At 47.2% G+C, this 22,982-nt stretch overlaps 1 protein-coding gene across 1 annotated transcript; it reads right to left on the bottom strand.

The window, feature by feature from the left end:
• Positions 1–4,110: 4,110 nt before the first annotated feature.
• On the bottom strand, positions 4,111–22,581 carry LOC106899104 (filamin-interacting protein FAM101A). Its single transcript, XM_014960778.1, has 4 exons — positions 22,372–22,581; positions 11,690–11,799; positions 8,281–9,592; positions 4,111–8,205 (listed from the first exon to the last, which is right to left on the bottom strand). The coding sequence occupies exons 1-3, from the start codon at positions 22,579–22,581 to the stop codon at positions 9,259–9,261; spliced, it is 654 nt and encodes a 217-aa protein (XP_014816264.1). The 3' UTR covers positions 4,111–8,205; positions 8,281–9,258.
• Between the last annotated feature and the right edge of the window lie 401 nt (positions 22,582–22,982).

The following is a 22,982-nucleotide window of genomic DNA, read 5'->3' as shown; positions in this document are numbered from 1 at the left end:
TTAATAACAGGCTTGGAGTAGAGCCATAAGGATGCCCAGCTCCTCCCCCAGATACTAGTTAGGGATCTGTGTGGCTCTGGGTGCTATCTCCTCTATTCAATCTATATTCCCAGGTGAAGCCCCCACTCAAACAGCCAAGGATGCTCTAAGAGGCTGAGATGCTGCCATAATGACTCACTAGAAGTTGGACCCGAAGCTAAAACCCCAGCTCTGCACCTCCAAGACCATCCTACTTGGCCACAACAGGTCGATAGGTCCATAACACCATGATGTGCATCACCACCTACCCAGCCCCAGGCACCATCCCCTGTGCCAGGCAGCCGAGCCATGCTCTTCAGCACTGAAAATGAATGTCCTGGAAGTGCAGGCGCTAAAAAAAAAACCCTCCTTGTCGGAAGCACAGCAAAAACCCATCTGTGAGTGGAAGAGGTCAAAGAAGAATACAAAGGCTTTTATTTCCCGAGGCATTTGTCAGCAAGACAAATGTGTTTTTTTAAATTTGCTGTGTTTTCCTAGCTGGCCTCCCACGCAAACTCCAAATGGACTTTCACTAGCATGAAGCCGGGTGTTGGCTTGTGTCCTTTGTAATCCAACGCTCGAGGACTCAGACGAGGAATCAGCTGGATCACTGTTTATTATCAGTAAGCGGGGCATATTTAAAGGAAATGGGCAGATTTCAACACTACATCTATAACTAGTTTATTGCTGGCGCGTTCCTCTCTTGCCCTTATTATTTATGTTGAAAATGATAAATGAGGGATTGATGGTTCTAGCTGGTTTATGAATAATCAAGTTATTTCACTGGAAAGCCCCAGGGGAAGGTAATGTTTCTACAATCTTCCATCAAAGAGAATGCAGCTTGCACTCGTGTGTGTGTGTGTGTTGCTCATTCCTCTACTGTTTTGTGCTTGGCATGTTTTTGCACCCAGTGTGCCCCTCAACACCAAGTGTGCCCCTCCCCATGCTCTCCCACAGCATATCCCAGTGCCAAAACAGGTTTCCCAGTCCGTGCAGCCCCTTGGCATCGTCCCCTGCAGCCACACACGGGGTGTTTGGAGCAGTTTGCTCTCCAGTCCAGGAGGTGACGGGTGTCTCGGTGGCCCGTGCTGCCAGGCTGCGTGGTCACCGTGCAAGCCAGGTACTCTGCACAGAGGGCTGCGACCGCAGCAGTCAGCCCTGATCCCATTTGTATTTCAAGGAGCTGCAAATAGCCACTGGCTGGTCTTGGGATCTGCTTGTGAGACAGGAAGAGCCCTGGAAAGAAGATTTGAATGTTTATGTGTATAGAAATGTCTAATCACCGGGCTCAGAACAGGCTCAGGAAGGGAATCTGGAGGTGGTTAGCTGGAGAGGAGGATATTTTTATGCTAGAAATGTTCTGTCTGCCTGTATGCAGGGTAGGAAGGATACAATGAGAATCAAAGGCTTGGCAGGATGAGCATTTTCATCCTCGTAGATGTGAACTCCCTGTCTCTCTTGACTCAGAGGCGTGGAACTGTTTAGATCCAATACCATTATTAGAAGCAGAAAACAGAGCTCATAAAACTCCCTCCTTACGCCCCAAAAAAGCAATTCCAGGACTCTCTATCCCACTCGTGAACAAGCCATTCCAGCTTATGTTTCCCTGCTGTGGCCAGGCACGTTGCCAGGGGAAGGGGACTCAGAGCTTCAGCAGAAACTGTGCAGCCCAGGGGCAGGTCCTCGCTCCTCTCCTGTGTAACCAGACCAGGGGATTTAGAAGCAGGCAGGAGAGCTGGGGGATGGTTAACGTGGTGGCAAACCCACGTGGCCAGGCCATGGAGCAATCCCAGATGCTGCCTCTGTGGTGGGAATTGCTCACCCAAGCAACAGGCTGAAAATCAGCACTAGATGGGCTTCCTACCATGGCTGAGCAGACATTGCAGAGAGCAGTTCAGGAGTACCCGCCAAGGAAGCCACCATCTCAACACCAGACCAAGCATCCAGAGGCCCATGCAGCCACCCTGGGGTCAGCTAAGGTGCCCCCTGAGGAACTGAACCAGCATCATGGGACAAGAGGAGGTTGCAGAGCTGCATCTAGAGCATCTCAGGTGAGTTCAATCATCCTGAGATGGCTGTTCTGGGAGGTAGTTGTGGAGATGCATCTAGACCATCTCAGGTGGGTTCAATCATCCTGGGATGGCTGTTCTGGGAGGTAGTTGTGGACAGGTGGGTTCAATCATCCTGGGATGGCTGTTCTAGGAGGTAGTTGGGGAGCTATAAGGTCAGCTGCTCTGGGGTCAGAGGGACCTTGAGGTATATCTGCTGTGACAGACACCCAACCCAATCTGCTCCTCACAGAGATGGTCTTAGTGACAGCTCAGAATCCTGTCCCAGAGGGGATGCGGTTTGTGCATCAGGCCAGGTATGGTTCTGGTGGTTCTTTCACATGGGCACAGATTTGTGACATTTTGAGGACTGTGACACAACTTTCCTGCTGCTTGGCATTGCCTGGATCTTCCAAAGACACTTCTGCAGGTCCAGGCTGTGACTTCGCTATTTGCTGAGGATGCAGAGCAGAGCCCAAGGTCGTGCATGTGGTCCTTTCAAGCCCACGGCGTAGCAGCAGGTGGAAGTTTTTACTGCTCCAATATCAGGTAAGGCTCTTTCTCTGGCAAACAAACATTGTTTGTTGACTGAACATAGCTGTGGAATGAACTTTGATAAAGGCATCTGTTGTTCCCTTACAGCTCTGCTTTGTTGAGTGGAATGGGGATCCCAGCATGTGGGATTTTATTATTATTAAATTTGTAGCTGCCCATTATCAGCAACTTCTTTTAGGTGAGGCTTTTGGCATTTTACGCTCAGCATTCTTACTGTCTGTAAAACCAGCCTAAATCTTTCCTTCTGTTCGTAAAGGCATCTAGTCTAAATTCAAAGCCTATCCATTATAACTTCAGCACCTTGTAATCCCTCAGAGATATGTGCAATTACTCTCTGAAATATCCCAGGAGCAAAACTAATACCAAGCATCATCTGCTTAAATTTACAACATCCAAATGGCACAGTAAAAGCCACTAGCTTAGGGGTTAGCTCATCTGAGCGCACTTGCCAAAACACATATCCTGCATCTAATACTGCTTTTGCTGCTGAGGATTTAGCTGCCACCTCAGGAATCTTCATTGGACGGCATTCACGGTTTATGGTTTTATTTAAATAACAGGAGTGGATGCACATGTCCTTCATCTGGTGTTTGGGTTTCAAGCGTTGAACTCGCCCAGTCCGTACACCCCCTGCATTTCTGAGGGTGCTTGAGCACGAGCGTGTCGCCCATCCTTCATCCTAGGTGGCAGTTCAGCCATGATTTGTGTCAAAAAGCTTGGGATGAGGACACAGGCACTTCCCCTGCACCTGAAGCAAGCCTCTTGCATAACATGGCTTTCATTTTCCTTGCCATTCCTTGGAGTTTAACGGCTGTTTTCGTCCAAGTCTATTGACTTCATCCCTATAAATCCAATACGATTTTTCCATAAGGATTAGTGTCAGATTCTCCCTGCAGACATCTTAGGTCTTGGAAGACAGCTGAGCGCTCTACTAATAGCTGGCTGGCAAGCCTGAGGCATTTACAGCAATGGCTTTAAAACACACTCGCTGGCGAGGCAGGGTTTTAGCCCTGATGCAACCCATCTGCCTTGGCGACTCGGAAAGCCAGGACGTAGCAGGGTCCTGATACCGCACCAGGGTGTGGATACCCGGACACAACATGGGCTTTATGTCGCTTCTTCCTGCCCTTCAAGGCCATGGAAAAGCTGGGAGAGGAATTATCTAGGTTGAATGCCAGGGCTTCATAGTTGGGTCCAAGATAATCAAGCAGGAAGAGGGAAATTTAAGGTGAAGAAATGGTAAAACGGCCTCTGTAGGAAGAGTGAGTTTTGTGTCCTTTGCTTGAGCTATTTCAACTTTCCTTGGGCATATGTGACAGGGCAGGATTTACACATCTGAAACCACAGCCTCCTCACCACGGGGAGCTGGGATGAATCCCATGGGCAAGGGAGGGAGACACCAAAAACATTCCCTCTGGATGGGAAAAGGGCATTGGGGACCAAGTAAATGGGTAAGGAAGAGGAAGAAAACTCCAGATACATCAGCATGACAGTTTGAGCATTTTATTATGATATATAAATTTTGTCTTTTTAAATTACTCTCTATGAGTTGAACAGGAAGGGATTATTGTGGAGGGGGGAATATACAAAAATAAAAGGATATTGTGAACTACTGCATCACCACATATACAACAGTAAAGTACTTTACAAGCACTTAGAGAATCAGACTTACAAAAATAAAAAATATGACACATCCTTATGCATTTCCCCCAGTACTATGTTCTTTTCTTCATTCTCTAACCTTCAAACACCTTTCAGCCCCATCTTCAGGTCACAATTCATACGGTAGGATACTTTGCTCATGTTGATGGCCATCACAGTATCTGAAAAGGAATCAGTGCCTCCCAAGACTTAAAACATATAATGGTTATCGGAGAGCTTTAGGGGAGATGTTCAGAATAGATCAATTTGTGAGTGATGGGGTGATCCTCAGGAACCAGAGTTTATCTGGCAGTAGAAATGTGAATATCCCACAACAAGATCCCTCATTCCCTATAAAGTGTTCCCCCATCTCCACACAGAGACAGCTTTGTGTATCTGTGCTTGATACAGAGTTCCCTGCCAGCCTGGAGAACACTGGCACTCACAGACTTCAGCAGGACCGAGTAACTGTGACAGAGGATGGATCTGATTTTGTTTCAGCTCTAAAAAAGGCAAGGATGCTCTTCCCTGCAGGAAAAAAGGCAGGTTAAAACTACAATGGCTAAGTATCCTAGCTCACAGTGTTCACACGCAGAACATTCGCCTCTAGATCAGATTCATGCAGCCTTTAGTCATCAGTTTGCTCTACAAAGTCTTTTGCTCGTTAACCTTCTAGTGACCTTTCCCATTTTTTAAAGACACACTCAACATAAATAGTAAATAGCATTCACTTCTCTGACCAGCAGCTCACTCAAACACTGCTATCAACACCCAAACCTCATTTCATCATTCCCAGAAAGTATGCACCTAGGGTGCGAATCTGTATTTCACATTAAGAAAATTAGAGCTGGCTTAGGAAAAAGAAAAAAAGGAAAAAGATGAAAGAAGCAGTAAACTGTTTTGGTCAAAGCTGCTCTTTGCGCTTTGTGCAAAGTATTCTGTAGATTCTGAAAGGTCAGTATTTCGATAGGGTTCCCTCTTTCTGGCCCAAACACAATGACAGCAATGCAGGCAGACCAGACACAAGCGTGCTCTGTTGCATTCAGGGGCAAAGCAATCACAGGAATGAAGGGATGAAGGGGAAACCCTTCACCTTTGTGATAGACAGTGACTTTCCACATCGGAAAAAACAACTTTTCCCACCCCCAAAACAGATGCCTTCTCAGAAAGCTGCTGATCTCAAAAATAACTATTGATGGAAAGTAACTCCTGGAGGCAGAGTCTGACTTTACCTATCAGGCTTACAGGACTGTGCGCAACAGGCACTGTAATATGCTGGGGAGAAGTTGTGTAGCCACAGTCCCAGCTGCTCAAGGAAATTCAGCTTTCTAAGAAGCATTTCCATGGTCTAAATTTATCACTTGTATCTTTGAGAAAATATACACAAAGATCTGTTGTTTGAGATGATTGATGCTCCATTTAAAAGAAAAACACCTCTCTAGTGGGACTAATCATTCCTTTTAGATATACAAACATACTACAGGTAAGGCGCTTCTTGGTTGCTGGGAACGATTCTTAATTGGCACCACACAAACACAAAATTCAGTCTCTGGTGTTTACACAAAACAGGTCATTGCTTTTCCCAGTCATAAGCAAGGTGAGCTTTGGCTCTTCTACCACCACCTAACCCAGCCACCGGAATAGGAGCAATAGGGACAGAGGGTGGGCAGGCAGGGTGGGATCTGTGCCTACATGACAGTGAAGACCTTACACTCTGTGGTTTTCTTCTCCTCAGGAAAAACAAAGTCCCTTTCCAAGGCCAGCTTTCACTGAGAAGAAAAGCAGCTCGTGATGGGCCCATGGGAGATACCACGTAATAAGGTATTTTTTCAAAAATTTTTACACATCTCAGGCACTTGGCAATGTCACAATCTGGATGTGGTCCAGGGTGGTAGCCCAGCATGGCCTGTCCGTGTCTCCACAGCTCAAAGTGTGTTCAGCAGCCTAGAAACGCAAGCGGCCGACTGGCTTTTTTTTCTTAACATGGCAAAACAAGAAAAGCTGCTTAAGCTCCAAGAGGCAGGAGCATGTTAGGTCATTTCTAGTCTATTTGCAAAGAAAACAAAACATGATGTGTCAAAGGCACCTGGCTTGGATGTGTGGGGACCCTTCAGTGTCAAAGATGCAGCCCACCATTGAACCCTCCTGGGGTCACATCTACTTGTAAGACTTTGCCTTAGCAGCCCCTGTCCCTGCGAGGTCAAAGACCAGGCTGTGGTTCAGGTCTCTCCACTGGATTGTATTTGCACACTCCTTTTTTGGGGAGTGGGTTGAATTTTTTTTATGTTATAGCCAGTGTTTAGGAAGCAGAACTAACAACGGACAAAGTGGGCAGAAGCCTGCAGCTGGGGAAAACCTGTCCTGCTCAAAGACCAGCATGATCAAAACCTGCAGCAGGGGAATAATCCAACTGTTAACAGGAAAAAAGCCTGATGTATGGTGAGAATAGGGAGTCTCTGGCATCCCTTCAGCTTGGAGGTCAGCCTGTCTCCATGCCTGCTCAGTGGAGATGGCTGCTATGTAATCAGTCATTGTGCAGGGATCTCCTGGGTGTGAGTATTGGCCCTGCTTTTGAACCTGGATTATACCATCACTCAGCTTGGAAACCCTTTGCTACAGACTCTCCCAGGTGCATGGAAAGAGCCCTCCAGAGCCTTCACAACGTCCCCTGGAAGGCAGGTGAGTTCCAATGGTCACAAGGCTCGCTCACCAGCACTTGGCAAAACAAGATAGACCTCAAGATGAGCTATCAAGTAAGCACATCACCAACCTGCATGGCACTGGGACCACATTCAGCCTAGCTTCTGCTGCCCCGCTGTCTAAGCTAACCCCACAGCATTTGTGTTTGCTGGAGCTCTGGGGAGAGGGGTTGCCTCAGGCATAATAATCCCTTTGCGGGCAGATGTTGCTTTTCCAAGCTTTGATGCTGACAGTCAATGACAGCAAAATCTGAGCAATAACATATATAATCCTTGTTTCTGTGTTGCTGAAAAGAACTCAACAGTAGGTGGAAGCCTTGGAAATCCTTTGAGAGATTTCTCCCTACCAAGTCTCAACTCCCAAAAAGAGAGGTGGAGTTCATCACTGCCACAGCACACATCTTTCACTACTAATGATGCTTCAGCTGTCAGGGTTTAACTTTGTATATAAAGACCTTATATTTACCTCTGGTGGAAAAAATTGTGCTTCATTTTAAACAAGAGAACTCTGTTTCATAAAGGTCACAGTTCTGGTCATATTTACCAATTGCCTTTTGAAACTGATGGAAAAAGTATCTTTATAAGTCACTATTTAATTATTTTTTTTAAGTTTGACAGATATTTTTTTTTTAATCTCCATGGGTTTGTGCGTCAACTGTTCTGGGCAATCATCTATGTCTTGTTGACATTGTTAATAGGTTTTCTGACTTGGCTGCTCAGTTGTGTTCTGAAATAACTCAATCAGACTCACAGCAAGTCAGGAACAAAATGGAAAGTTTAGAAGAGGGAAAGCTGGAAATTAATTTCCAGAGCTGTGTGGTTATTTTCTAAGTCTTGGCTCTTCTGAGCAGCATGCAAAAATTCTTGGTGAGATTTTTGGAGACAATTCCATGCCATTTTCAAAGGTTACTTGTTTGTAGGAATCCAGGCTCTTGCAGATTTTCAGCGAGCTATTGAAGTGAAGAGGTACCGGGAGATGTGAGTCATGAATGGGGAATGGTTGACCTTAGGATGGCTGTAGTGACTCCTGCTCTATGTTTCCTACCAAAAGACAGCTCAGCTGTTTGTGAAGTACCTGTTGAACTGCTACACCCTGGCCAATTAAGGAAAACCTGCAGAGATTTGGGCTCTTCAATACTTCATGCTCTACGCTGAGAAAGTTTGGCTGCTCCTCCACAGTCAGCGAAGCCGTGCACCTCACAGGTATGGAAACTACTGAGAGGGTGAGCAGCCTTGCTCATGACCTTCTGCACTAGCTTCTTTGAAGCCAGACAGCATCTTCCTGTGCTACACTCCTCATGAGCAGCCTTGCTCATGACCTTCTGCACTACTTCTTTAAAGCCAGACGGCATCTCCCTGTGCTACACTCCTCGCTGCAATACCCTGAAACTCAAAAGGGTTGCAAGTGCACAAAGGTCCCTGGAAATTGGGTGTTTGAGACAACAAACAGCATGGCACACTTGGACTGAAAGTACTTTTAGAAAAGAGCGCTGGGCTCTTAAATCACTTGGACGCTTTTAGAAAATAGCCCTTCAGCTATTCAGATTCTTCTGTCTCCCCTGTGTATGCTCTTGGCTGGGCTTGCAGAAGAGGTGGCCATGCGTCAGGGTAGGCCTTTCTCCCATCTCCTGGTTGTGCTGTGCCTTTCTATGGTATATAAACATTTACCTGCTCGCAAAAGCACTGTGTGCCTGTTCTCCTCCTCTTTTTCTTGGTGACAGTCCCCACTCCTCCCAGTAAGTTAGGTCTGAGACTACTGCAATAGTGTGATATTGCAGCTATCTCCCAGATGAGCTGTTGGAGCAAGCTGTAATGTATTAATACAAATAACTGCCTCCTCTGCATTTACACTCTAGGAGACCTGCCTTGGTGTGTGCTGGGCAGACTGGACGCTGACTCTACAGTTGGTGTTCCCTTTGCAGAGATTTACAGGGAGTCTCACCTATGTGCTTAGATGAGACCTACAGAGCTCACAAGGCAGCACTCTGCTATGGATAATAGGGTCCTTTGTCATCTTGATTTCATCTAAATACAAGTCAAAAATAGATACACTTGGAAAAAAGAACAAAAATAAAATCCAGACCATGAATGTCAGGAACGTCACAAAATACAAGCCAGCCTCTCACTGATCAAAACCATCCCATGCCCTGCAAGTGCCTCCCAGCCAGTTCAGCCTCACCCAAGACAACATGTTCTCCAGCCACTAATATTCAGTTGCCATCAATGAAGGCCCAGCCAGAGACCCAGCAAAGGCCACAGCCTCCTTGAGGTCACAAGGTTGCCAGCCGCAGGGCGGATCAGAGGGTCTCGCTGTAGATGACGCACGGGCTGGTTTCCTCGCAGAGTTCCAGCTGCACACTGGAAGCAAACCAACGCTTGGCACAACCCAAGCTGTAGTTGAGGGTGGTCCGGTAAATGTTCTTGGCACGCTTAGGAAAAATGATGGTCGTGCTCTGAAACCTCAGTGGCTTCTGGCGGGGCTCAAAGATCAGCTGGGACTTGTAGTTCCGCCAGGTGCAATTGGGAGCAGCAATGACTGTCTCGCTGTAGGTGGTGACGGTGGGGATGGGGCCGTAGAAGATGTCATCCCGATAATGCTTCTCAGAGTCGTACTTCACCTCGGAATTGCACCTACAAAGCACAGCAAGCTATCAGGAACACAGTGCAGGCAGCAGTGGAGAGAAGATAGGGCAGGACTCCTTTCTAACCCTTTGGAGATGGTGACTTTTATGACCTCTTACTGCACAGACACTGGGGCAGGGGCCGACCCTACCACTCCTGCTGGTGAATTTGAATCTTGGGGGAATCCCACCTTGCTGTGAGTCCATCTCAGCATTTCTGCAGTGCATGTGCACAGAGGACCAAGCCCGCCTGATCATGCCAGGGCAGAAAAGGCTCCAAGCAACATATGTCTTCCTCTGGTTTCCCCCATGGGCCCCACTGGGGCCTCAGCTGGGCCTGGAGAGCTGCACTGGAGGCAAACACCCTGTTAGCAAAGGACATCAAGAGGTGGTGAAACTCCTCAGCTGGGGTAGGTCAGAGGAATGAACATTCACCCATGGACTATACAGGAAAAGATTGAAATCCCAGGAAAATTCTTGATCCAGCCTTTTCCTGAGCATTTTTAACAAGCACAGCCAAGCAGCATCAATTTGAAATGTTGAGGGACCCTGCGAAACAAAGGTCCCCTGATCACTAACTCATGGTAGGTCTCACCACACTCCCTACTGCTAGTGTTAGGCTTGGGGGATGTCACTGCCCAAGCAACCAGGCTGAATAGATGCTGCTGGTGGGCCACGGTCATGGGATGTCACACTGGGGTGAGAGGGAACTTATTTCTCAACACAGCACGCCCGCTGCTGCTTTCACAGGCCATGTTGTCCATGCAAGCTCTGGCTTGGCAGGAAAACAACATAAATAAGGTTTTCATAGATGGCAGTAGCATGGTGTAATGGACACTTGTTGAGTTATCAAAGCTGTGTGTTTGTCTTTTTCTTTATATTGCCTTGCCATCAGAGCACAAAGATGCCCAAACCAGCTAAAATTAGAGTGCGGGGAGATGAGGGTTCAGGTTGCTTGCTGGGGCCTACAGAAAATCGAAGCAATGGTCAAATAGAAGGTAAAGCAAACGGATGCTGTGCACTTTGGCTGTCCAATATCCAAGCCATTGGTCTCAAAAGAAGTGGCCCTGTTAACAGACGTCATATGTCTCTGCTGGCCTCCAGAAGGGATGTATGGAAACCAGGCCACATAAAGGGCTTTCCCTAGAATCCCTGGCCATGGGGAGCAGCAGGACTTTCACTTGTTTTCCCTGCTCCCCAAACGCTCCTCTGGCAATCAGCAGCCAAGGAATGTGCAGCTCCACGTAAAAAAGATTAAAAGCTGGGTGTGTGCTTGTCATTACCTCCACCCGGAGGGGGTTTGACTGATTGTGCACTGCATGTAATCTGAGCTGCTGTAATGTATTTTGCACAGCTAGGGTGTAAGCAAGTCATTCAGCACACATAAAACAAGACTCCGATGTAATCACCATAAAAACATGCCTGCTGGCAGTTCCTCAGCAAGCAGAGATTTACAGGGGTGCATTTCCAGAGAGACGTTTGCATAGGTTGAGGGGAGTGGGAATTGGGCTCACGGTCCTCCCACAGTCCCTGCCCCAAACTGCTCCATGCTGTTTGCAGAGTATATTCCACACCAGCAAAAATGCGTAAGAAGAGCAGAGACCAACACTTACTCATTGGCCACAGCACCAGCCTCACAGGAGGTCAGAATACCTCCATCACTGGCTTGAGGGAACTCATCCTGTCTCTGTGGGCTGGTCTAATGCTGGTTTCTCTGCTGCAAGGGCTAACGTAAACAGGTGTCAGTTATAAGGGGTTTGATTCTTCTGAGGATATAAGTCAGCAGGGAACAGGATGAGACCATCAGGTTACTTAGTGGAGGCCACCAAGCCTACAGATGGTCGTGTTTTTCTATCATAGCCTTGGATTTGAGCTGCCCTTGGAGGGAAAGTCTTCTCTTACAGGCTCCCTTCAGTTCTTGCCTTCTCCCCTCCACCTCTGCTGCTGTCAATGTCTTTAATTCAGGCATTACTCTCCCACCTGTCCCTCCCTTCCCATCAAAATAACCACACCTTCCATTCCTAAACACATTTTAATTTTTTTGCAGAAGGAAAAGCACCAGGAAAAAGACAGAAATCCCCACCTACCCACCCCATCCCATCTGTACCTGATTTCCTGCACAGGCTCAGGGCTGACCTCAATGCTTTCTCCAAAAAACACAGGGTACATTCGAGGCCTCATCTCTGGCATGGATGGGTTCAGGAGCAGGTAAGGCATCTGCAGGGAAGAGGAAGACAGCAAGCGTTGGGACACAACAAATGAGGCTGGCACGCTCAGTGCTGGCAGGAGACACCAGTGCCTCCAACCTTGCCGACCTCCATCTCCTCAGAGTCCCATGGGAGACACTGCAGGTAACAGGCTCTTTGGCAATGAGAACAGGTGACTGTGGCACCATCTGGGCCAACTTTGTTCCATGCAAGCTAAGCTTGCCTTGCTTGCGCTCTCAGCACCATTCAGCCTTGCAGTCCCTGTCTTTTCCAGGTTTGTAGCAGGGCCCCAGGTTAGCAAGGTGTTCATCACACCGAGGAAGGCACTCTTCTCCATGCCCAAAGGGGAGGACCATTGTCAAGTTGCCAAAAAACAGCTATAAGATGGTTGGCAGAGAACAGGACCACTAACCCCCACCCCTGCACAGATAGGCCTTGTACAGGATTTGCATTTAAGATGCCTTGACTTTCTGATCTGCCACCTGTGGCTGTACCAATTTCCAGGCTGACTTCCAGCTCCCAAGTCTGAGGAGACACAGAAGGTATCCTTCACCCACCAAGACCACCCTCTCCACCTCCCTCTGCCCAGCACGTCACCCCAGGTAAGTGACTCTGCCCAGATCTCTGGCACTCCATCCTGCCGCATCTGTCCACTGAAATTTAGCCTGCCCTTCCCTCTTCCTTTCTTGTTTCTCATAGGAATTGCAATTGTTTGGGGATTTTCTTTAGCCCTGATGATGTTGCCTTCACTTTTCACTGTTATGCACTATCAACTCTTACAAAGACTCAAAGCACACCAGCAAGGAGAAGTGCCCCAAATCTGATGTAACATGGAGATAAGACCTACCTCTGCTGACTTAAAGGACATAGGCCTATGTAAGTGAGATGTGTATATGTATTTATATATATATGCTGAAAATAATGTATCCCTTGCAACTATCCAGCAGGCAAAGTGGTAGATTTGCTATTGCCAAAAAAGGTTGTCGTGCTCCAAGGGACATCTAGTTAACCACGCACAACTGAGTGCGGGGTGAGACACTGGGGCACCTTGTGGCCTCAGCAATGCAGGAAACCAGTTCCAAGCCAGGACTTTTTAACGACTAGACCCACTCCAACTCATGACACCAAAAACTGGATTTTTAAGACTAATTACACCCTTAAGTTAGTTATTCTGATAGATTGTCACAGTCCAGCCTAGGCTCCTCTGCCCACTACAAAAATGAGCATTCCTACTACTCTATACTGGAGTGCTCTTAAAAATCTGTCCCCACACATAGGGAGCTTGTGTCTGGTGTCTGGACCAAGCCCAGCAGCTAATTAAGCCTAATCCTGCCCTCCTGGAAAAATGTCATTGCAGGTTTTAGTCCCTGCCACCACTTTTCTGTCGGCAGTGATTTATGACACAGGGACACAGGATCTCTTTACAGGAGATGGCTGGCAGCCTCTGTGCAAGATTGAAAGGTCTCTAGATGGCTGAAAAGTAAATAGAGTTTTTCCACCTTCCACCCTGCATAGGTCATATGTGCGAGAATCCCAGTCCTTTTTCATCAGTGTAAGTCAGTAAGAACATCTCAGGGCTCACAGAACCCTCTACAGGAGATGAGGGCATGGCTCCTGTATTGCCACTCCCTCCCACCTTCCCCAGCATCTTCTGGTTGGGTGGTACAGGGGGCAACACCGGAGCTGTGACCTGGTTCTTACTGGCAGCGCTGGCAAGAGGTACTGCAGCTTGTGCCATACGGTGTACAACATGCAGGTCCCCAAGTGCTCACCAGGTTATCCCTCAAGTTGCTGTTAACTGACAAAGCTCTGTTGAGTCCACTCAACAGCATCAGTTCCCACTAGCTGAGGTCTGGTTTTCTCTAGTGGCTTGGGCTTTCTCAAGTGGCTTGGCTTAGGCTCAGGCAAAAAATGTCATTGCTTCATCTGAATTCACCAAGCCCTTCGATTCTTTGTCCCAAAGCCACAAAGCTGTTTATTCTTTCCATACTGAAATTTCCCTGCACTTTACTACTGTGTTAAACTGTAACATAAAATGGCCAACCCCTCCTTTTGATTGAATATTTCTGTTCCATCCTCAGAAAAGTACAGTATTTGCATATGCAGGGGAAAAAAAATAAGGAAAAAAAAAAAAGAAGGTATGTTCACCCTCACTATCAAACACTGGCCAAAAGGCAAAGTTCATGCCTGGATTGCTTTCAACACTCTTGACAGGGGAGGGCAAGGGCAGCCTTTCTGGTTGTAAATAAAGCTCTTGCTTCTGAAATGTGAGTTGTTTAGATCAGACAAGCCTCAGTTCACAAGGGTGCAGATCTCCAGCTTTTAACAGTCCACACATGGCCAGAGCTCTTTCTAAAGACATCTTGTACATGAGGAGAGGTTGATTTGGGTGCAGGAGTCAAACACCATGTGCACATGGCAAGCTTTGGGGCGTTCACGTGCAAAGATATGCAAATTGCTTTAAGTGGTGAAGGAAGAAAGGCTGGAGGTATGTGACACTCCTCCAGGAGACTTTCTTCTTCTTTATACTCCTGTGGCCATACCTGACATTGGCAAAAGTGCAATTGAGAACCTGCCCTCTTTTTACACTGTGCGCACTTAAGGAGAGGTCTTGTCCAAAACTGGTCTCTGCTTGTAGATAAGGTGAGAAAATTATCAACTCTCCTCCTTCCTTTGAAAAGTACAGCTCAGCAAAAGGTTTTTCTTACTCCCAGACGAAACACTGAATATGCACAAGACATAAAGGTGGGCCTTGTTGTTGCAGAACACAACTGGGAAGGCTCCTGTGGCCCAGCTTCTAAACAACAGATGTTTTCAGGCCATGCTGCCAAAACTGATTGCAAAATCAGATAACCAGAAAAAAGGTTGGGAGGCACTGGTCTGAGCAGCACAGGCATCCCAATGTTGTCTTACTGTAAGTTTAGCCTATGGGACTATCTTTACTTCGCTGGCCAGGGACAAGTGAAGATTGGGTGATTTAAGCTGCTTTTCAGATCCAGATTAGTTTGCCAGAATGCTAAAAAATTATCTCAGATGGTAACCATGAGGTTCTCTGATAGATTAACACAGGAAAAAAACCAGATCTCTTAACAGTTCCGCAAAGGGCATCTGTAAAGTGCAGCTTTAAAGAAGCAGTTTTAAAGAATCCACGTCAGTGCTTCCAGGCAAACAAACCTTCACGCTTCTTGCTAACATATGCTGACACCAAGCGTGCTCAGAATATCCCTGGAGACGAAGATGCAGGAGGTGAAGCCCTTCTTGTGGCTTAGCAGGAGCATTGCTGGGGCATCTGGCCCCCTGTTTTTGTACAGGAACAGGGTTCAGAGCCCGCTGCGTGCCAGGGGTCTGCTCAGTCACCGCCTGGGCACAGAGGCAACCGCCGTCTGTCGGAATCACAAGTCCCACAGCAGGGAACAGGAAACAAGAACATGCTGCAGAAACAATACCAGTGTGCGTGGAGAAACGGAGGCTCCGTCATGCTTGACTGAAATCAATCACAGTCCAAAAGCTGCCACTGAATTTGGTGAGAGCAGGATTAAGTCTTCTCCAGGTTAGTTCTGGATGGAGTGGTGATGAGACTATTTTCATTGTGCATTATGGTTTACCTTGCTCTGGGCAGGGAAGGGTGACAAAAGGCATTTCATAATGCATTTCATATGCTGTAAACGAGCATCAACTTAAGACCTGCAGGCTTGGCTTGATTAATTTAGAAAGTTGGAACAATTGCAGACATTGGGAAGCCAAATCCAGCAACTTCTACCACCCGTCAGAGACCATTACAGATTCACACTTATCTACCAGAAGTAGTACTGTGAGCTGCTGCAGGTCAGAAACCTTGAAGTCACCTGGAAATCTGCTCATGGAAGACATAAATAACTTAGAAAGCATGGTCTAAAAATAGAGATCATCTGCAAGACCCTGCAGTCTGCTCAGCAAACAAGCAACTGCATTGCTTAAATGGAGTGAAAGGGTCACTAAACAGCACAGTTTTACATGGCAGCAACTGAAAGGCACTTCGGATGACATTTTGTTTCACCTCCAGTGAGGTCCTGAAATATCTGCTCTTACATCTCACCTGCAGTTCGGAAAGCAAGGAATAGGTGACATGAGCTTTCCAAAAGATTTGTCTTTAGGGCTGAAATGTTATATGCTTGGCACATGTCAAAAGCTGCCTTTTTGGCAAGAGTTTAACACCAGCTCCTTCCAATCTGTTTTCAGATAAAAACAAAACAAAAATGTTCTGCCTGTCAAAAAAATACTGACTCAATTATTTTTCCTTCTGCCCAGGAATCGTTGAAAGAAGAGGAACACCGACTGGACTGCTGAGCTCCCTGGAGAAAATTATGATCCTTGGCTCATTTCTAACAATCACTTGGTGATGTCCGGATGCTTCAGAATTAAGGTGAGTTTGTTTATTACCCTGCACCACAGATGGGCTGGCAGGGAGTAGAGCTTCTTCCACACTATTGGGGGTCATTGATGGTGAAGAGGAGAAACCCACATATCTTTAGACCAGGCTGTGCACAAGTGATCCACAGGCGAGGTCTGTCTATCCAAAGAACAAACCCTGGGGTTGCTACAGCTGGGACCTGATTAATCTGTCCCCAATAACTGCAGTTGTGCTGTTACTTATCAGATGCAGCTCTGCAAAAGCCACCACAACCCTGTCCTCTTTATGCAGAAGAGGAGGAATCTGGTAGTCCAGGAAGGTTGAGGAGGTGGAAGGGAAGATACTGGAGAGATAGAAAAGCAAGCCCCACACGTACATGGTATCCCCTCAAAACAGAGCCGAAGTTAAGATTAAGCAGTAAATGTGCTGTCATTTTTATTTCATTTCCATTTTGTTTCAACCAGCAAAGGGTTACAGTATTATTAAAAAGCTGAAGTGCTTTCTTGTTTGGCTGCATTTTTCCCTCTGTCTTAACTCCAATGCCTTTCAGGCATGTAACAGCCTGGGCAGCTAAACTCCGCTTTTTTTCAAGTAGCACATAGATAAACACAGATAAAATCAGTTGCTGAACGGAATTCAATCTACAGATAAAAACAGCACTTCCTTTATGGTGACCGAAATATTATGGGGGGGCTTTCATTTTGGGACAGACACACATCCTTCAGGTCCACGTCATTGCTTCGTACCTGCCACAAGTGCATTCTCAGTGACCGGTTCCTGGTGATATTTAGATTGCCGAGTTCTGAACAACAGCAAAAATAATACAGTGGGCAGAATAATGCTATTTTACCTCTAATAATTGTGTAGAGTAAGTGGGCTCTGTTAAGACACTTTTCATTTGGGGTAACTTACAAGAATGGAAGCAGTTATCAAATAGTAAACAAAGACGAGGAAGAAAGTGCCATGAAACTGGCCTGAAATATACTGACTCTTCTTTAGTTTCCACATTCCAGGCAGCAAAGCAACAAAAAGGAAAGGAAATTAATGTGACTTGAAAAAAATAAACCCCTCAAAAAACCTTTTCCCCAGAGAGAACGAAGGACCAGAACTGACCGACTCCTTTTGCTATGGTCATTATGTGGAAGGGACTAAGATGTGGCATTAGATCTCTGGGGACTGTAAGGGGAAACGGCTTTCCAAGCGTGAGGGCTACAAACAGGATACAGCTTCCCAAATTCCCAGCTCCTAGCTTAGCTAGGGCACAAGCAAATCTCTCACCACACTTTCCCACTATGGTAACATGTCAGGTCCATGAAAATGTCACTTTACTCAGCTGTTATTTACAGCTATAATGAAAGATCTGGCTGAGTTATTTGACACACATCTACATTCTCCGCTCTAGCTGATAAGCAGTATTTGTTTAACAGACCATTTATTTTCCCAATATCTTCACGTATTGCACATTACGAGTAATTTATACTAGAGCCGGATGAGATTTTATTTGAAGGTGATAACAGTAAATGCAGACCTCAGGTATAAAGCAGGGCTTTATTATTTCAAAGAATTACATCCTTCCTGCCTGTCTCCCTCTTCTATTTCAAGTGGGAAATGTGCGCTGCTTTTGTTATTGTCCACAGCGTCACACGGGGACACGACGGAAATTAAACAGCTGGAAGACACCACCCCTAGATACAGCCACATTTTTCACAGCAGACGGTGAGACCGCTGTGACTGTTTCCCTGACCTGCCCAGAAGGGACATCTGTCACGGTTTGCAGATTAGGTGGGGACCAGAGCCATTCCCCCTCCTTCGCTGCTGTCGTTGAAGCAAGGAGGAAGAGGAGCAGGTGTGTGTTGAGAACTGGATGGGGCTGAGGGACAGGGGACAGCTAGGTGGGGCTGGCCTTTGCCAGGCAGTGGATGCAGGCGTGAAACTGAAACCAGCTCCAAGCCCTGCCGGGGGAATTCCTGCAGGATCCTACCCCTTGGGAGCAGTTCAGAAGCAGGTCAGGATGCCAGGATGCAAATGCCAAGCCCGGAGGCAAGCCCTGCTGCTGTGCCAGATGGGTGCCTCGCTCCCCGCTCAGGCCTGGGGCTTTCCCCAGAGCTGCTGGGACCCACGTGGGCTGGGAGAGACACATCACCTGCTCTGTGTGCAGGCTGGCTTATGGTGGGGGTGCAGGGCCTTTCTCTCACATGGGCTTTCACTGTAGGTGTTGGCAGGTTTGCAAGTGACATATTGCCTGGAAACCCTTGGATGGCCATGTTCCCCACCCAGTTCCCCACAAAGTCCTGGAGCACTTTCAGTCTAGGATGAGATGCTGGCTCTGTTGCCCAATGGCTCTTCAAAATGCAGCATGTCACTAAGAGGTGTTTCGGGTTTTTTTTCTGGTTTTTTATTAAATATCAGCCATAAATCCAACAGGGCTGCGACACATGCTGACTTAGACCGCTTTGGTGGGACCGTGCCTGTGAAGGCTGTGCCAAGGGGCAAGGTATCCTCCTCCTCTGCACTTCAGATGAAGATGGAATCTCCTCCCACCACATGAGACTGATTCTGGCACTGCACTGTTGTCCAACACAGCTCCTGAATGTAAGTAGAAATTCCCTATGTGGGGGCATTCATCTGACAGCTGATCCACTGTGATACAGTCCTACATAAGTCAGTGCTCAGTGAGGCAGGCTGAATGCACAAATACTTAAGTCTTTGTGTCTTAAGTATTGTCTCAAATAAAAAGGAGCTTGTTGCACTGGCAGCAGTGTTGGGAAGGGACAGGAAGCCTGCTGCTTCAAGAAGGCATGACTGATAGTTCTTCAGATGGATGTGATCCTGTTCTCCCCTGATATCCATTAGCAGTTATGCTACTGAATGCAAAGAACTTATTTCAGCACAGCCCAAAAGCAGTTTTTCTAGCCTAAAACTACATCCCAGGGCAACAACAACAGGGAAAAATCTAAGCAGATCTGGCTACCTTGATGTCATTTCATTCTCCACTCTTCCAACAACTGCTTCTTTGTGCATATCATTAGAGATCTATTTCATTGTATTTATGTTCCATATGTAATGGCCCAGCATTACATGCAAAACCTAGAGAATTCAGTAACCCAAGTCCTAAGAATCAATTTAATCATGTTTCAGATTTAAATGGCAGAATTAGGTAGAAGTCACCTTCTACCTTCAGTAGGATATTTGCACTTAAGCACAAAACAATTGACAAATTCCCTACATGGACTTTATTTGAACAAATAAAAGTCAATTTCTCCTGCACTGCAAGTAAAATACAAAAAAAAAAAAAAGTCCCTAAATGGTGTTGAACTTGTGGTATTTATGACTCTGGCCCTAAATTGCCTTTCATATTTTCTTGGATCCCAAAGCTGTAGCCAAATTGGCTGGTTAAATGTGAATAAATGGTGCATTGTCTTTGAAACAAAGTCATGCTTATTAAAGAGAAGAGAGTTTACTTTTTCAGAGTCACAGTTAATAACACAAAGCAGAGGGAGCACAGATTTTACACACAAGAAAGTCTTCGATAAGGGCATACAATCTCAGTTTAGTCTGTATAAGAAGAGCTGTCCTAGAGCAGAAAAATTCTTTAATGTATTTGTGAAGCTGGAGCAAAATAGCTGACTGCAAAAGAACGCAACTGGGTTCACACTGGTGGTTTTGATAGGTCCACAGCAAGGAATAGCATGAAATACTTCCCACAGATCTGGAATGTTGTTTTCTTCACCTGACAGCAATTTATTGCAACTGTACGTACTAGAATTTTGGCCATTACTGACTGAGCTTATATACAGTTTTATAGTATAACACAAAGACTACAGGCTGCATTCCTGGCGCTGTCACGTTTATAAGCAAAACAAACACTAATATAACAAGCGATTAAAAAAAAGCATGCCTTGGTGTGCAAATAGCTGCAATTATTGATTTGCCAATTCTGCATGCTCTGATGAACAGCAGAGTAGTAGAGTTAAACAGAAGCACATTCATGGGTTGGGTAATTGTTCATAGATCTGCAAGTCCTTGTTAAATGGCAAGATTAAAGCTAATTAGACACTGAAATTTAGATGTATGAAGGAAGTAATGCTCTCCATATTCTTCCTGCTTTCTTAATAACAGCTGCAAGTACAGTATTTGCAGGGTGAAACGAGAAGTGAAACTCTTTGTACAGTTAAATACAGTGAAAGTTCCTATTTACTTCATTATTTTGCAGTGTACCAAACACTCAGAGCTAAAGAGCACAGCCCTGTACTCCAAATAATATAGCCAAATTGGTTTCAGAGTTGGTATTTCTGCAACCTCCTGTACCTACTAAGGGCCGGAAATACCCAGAATGTATGAAACCCATACTCTTAACAGCAGGAGCCAGGGGCTACCCGTGCTGTTGCAATGTGATACAAAATTTGGAAACACCTAGACTGTGAGTTCCGCTGAAATGCATAAAATGTTCATTTATGATCAAAATTAAAAAATAACTGGAAAACTTAATTTTGCCTTATACAGATGGCAAGAATAACTTTTTTTCCAAAGGAGTCAAGCACAAAAACTCTCAGTTCTAAGACTTCAAGAGCTGAAATAGATTCTTCTTCTTCCCTTTCATCTTCGATATCTAGGGACTTTCTTGGGAGCAGAGGTGGCAAACTGTCATTACTGGAATGGAGGCTGTCATGTCCCCATTACAGAGCTTGCAGACACCTCCACCCCAGCTGTTTTCTGGTCCAGCAAGCTTTCATTCATCTTCCTCCCACATTTCATTTTACAAATACATAGCAACAACCTGATCCTGCCAAATCAGAGGTGTGTGGGTAACTCTTTGTACATAAACAGTCCCATCAAGATGGCATCTGCACGCCCAGGCATCTGCAGGTAAGGCTCCATATTTGGAACTGCAGCGTTAGCAGCTTTGCAATTTGACTTTCATAATTAACACCTCACACCCTATCCACCAGAGTCTGGTGAGAAGGAGTCATTGTTCATGGGGAAGGTTTTGGCATGTTTGGGAGTAAAAGGCAGTTTTCAATAATATGCTAAAATTGCCTTAGAACTTGAGAAAGTAAATGAGGGTGTAAGAAGTCATTGCAAAATGTCTCTACCGGGAAGAAGTCTTTGAATTGTCACTAATCCACAGGTAGATAATTTTTTTCCCATGGAAAGATTTGTGCTGCAGTTTTTATTCCATCTAGGAGACAATTAACTGTGTTGAATACACCTACAACTGTCTTTTATATATGTTTTTTAAAAAAAATTGAAAGATCCCTGGGGAAGAACTTTCATCATCCTTTAAAAACCTCCACTGCTATTGCTTATGCTCTGAACTTTGTGTTTTAAAAAGAGTTTTTATAGCTAAGGGATAGAAATAAACAAATAAAGCAGAATAACAGTCAAAATAAATCTATCCAAATCCTACTCCACAGTCAACCGCTTCACTGGCACTGTGTCAGGCTAACCAAAATCTATAGAGCTGCTGCCAGCCGTCTGGGCTTACAAGCCACCAACCCTGCCCCGCTCAACCATGCAGCACAGAAACCTTCCATGCCACAAAACCCTGCTCCAGCAAAGGGCAGCAGCACACAACCCTCCCCAGACCGCGTCTCCACACAACTTCCCCAACAGACACCCGGACCCTGCCCCAACTTAACAGTTCGTTTTGTCTTTCTTTCAGCAGATGTGGTTCCACGCTCCTGACAAAATAAATCGTGGGATGCTGGAGCGTAGGGACAACTGGGAGCCGGACTCTCCCGCCCTGGTCCAGAGGGACACAGCTCCAACCTGTCACTACCAGGCAGGACAGTGTCACCAAGAAGCAATTCCACTTCTCTGTTCTTAAGGTAGGTAAGGGAGCCTTTTCAGACCTGGGTTTCACTTTCAATTATTAGACTTTACCCAGCCAAACTGCCAACACTTCTGTGAACGTATCCAAAAACCCCTGGCCAGCACCGGGCCAAGCCCCTGCCTGGGCACACCAGTGATGGTGCCAACACCGGACTGTGGCCACCACAGGGCACAAGGAGCCCGGGAGACCCCTCATCCACCAGTGTGGGTGGCCAGGCACTGAGGGGGGACACATCCCAGGGGTGCCACAGTCAGCGGGCACAGGTCCTTTCCTCGCTGACCCCTGTGCCGGGGCTTGGCCAGCCCTTCTCCCTCCCGGGGCCGGAGAGGACAGAGCCCAGTGCCCAACTTGGCTCTTACCACTTTGCCGTCCTTGGCCTCTCGCCGGTGCCCCGGGGCCGGGGGGTCCGCAGCGCCGCTGCCCCCAGCTCGGCCCTCGCCAGGTGAGAGAGAGTAGAAAGGGGGACTGGGGCTGGGGGGCAGCCCCGAGTCCGGGCTGTCCAGCAAGCCTTCCCGGCTCTTCTCCTTCAGGCTCTCGTCCATCCCTTGCAGCTGTAGGTGACCTACCATGTCTGAGGGGCAGCGAGGGGGCCGCAGCGGGAGAAAATCCTCCAGCGCCACCCGCCGCGGAGGGAGGGAAGGGGAAAGGTGCCCGGAGGGGCCCCCCTGAGTCCCGCTCGCCGCCACCAGCCTGCCGGAGCCCGGGCTGAGCCTGCTGCGGGGGACGGAGCCAGCATCAGCCGGACCGGGCTTGCCACGGCCGCCTTCCCTCCACCCGGCCCCCGCGCCCTGCCCGCCCCCCGCCCCTCAGGCGGCCCCCGGGGAAGGGAAGAAAGGCCCGATCCTCCAGCCCCAGCCCCGCAGGGGATGCGGCCGTTTGCCTGCGGCGGAGCCCCGGGGCGGCCCCGCCGGCAGGGAGCGCTGGGCGCGGCGGGGGGCGGGGCGGGGACGGGCGGGGCGCTCCCCGCCCC

Source organism: Calidris pugnax, unplaced genomic scaffold (assembly GCF_001431845.1).
Source record: "Calidris pugnax isolate Ruff unplaced genomic scaffold, ASM143184v1 scaffold32, whole genome shotgun sequence".
Lineage (NCBI taxonomy): Eukaryota > Metazoa > Chordata > Aves > Charadriiformes > Scolopacidae > Calidris > Calidris pugnax.
The sequence above is the reverse complement of the archived record's forward strand: the minus strand, read 5'-3'. Positions and strand labels throughout refer to the sequence as shown.

Excerpts from the sequence above, each read along its gene's own strand:
- LOC106899104 (XM_014960778.1), bottom strand. The coding sequence starts at position 22,581 with ATGGTAGGTCACCTACAGCTGCAAGGGATGGACGAGAGCCTGAAGGAG. Across the intron at positions 11,800-22,371 it reads AGGCCAAGGACGGCAAAGTG|ATGCCTTACCTGCTCCTGAA; the intron begins GTAAGAGCCAAG and ends TCTTCCCTGCAG. Across the intron at positions 9,593-11,689 it reads GAGCCTGTGCAGGAAATCAG|GTGCAATTCCGAGGTGAAGT; the intron begins GTACAGATGGGA and ends TGTGCTTTGTAG.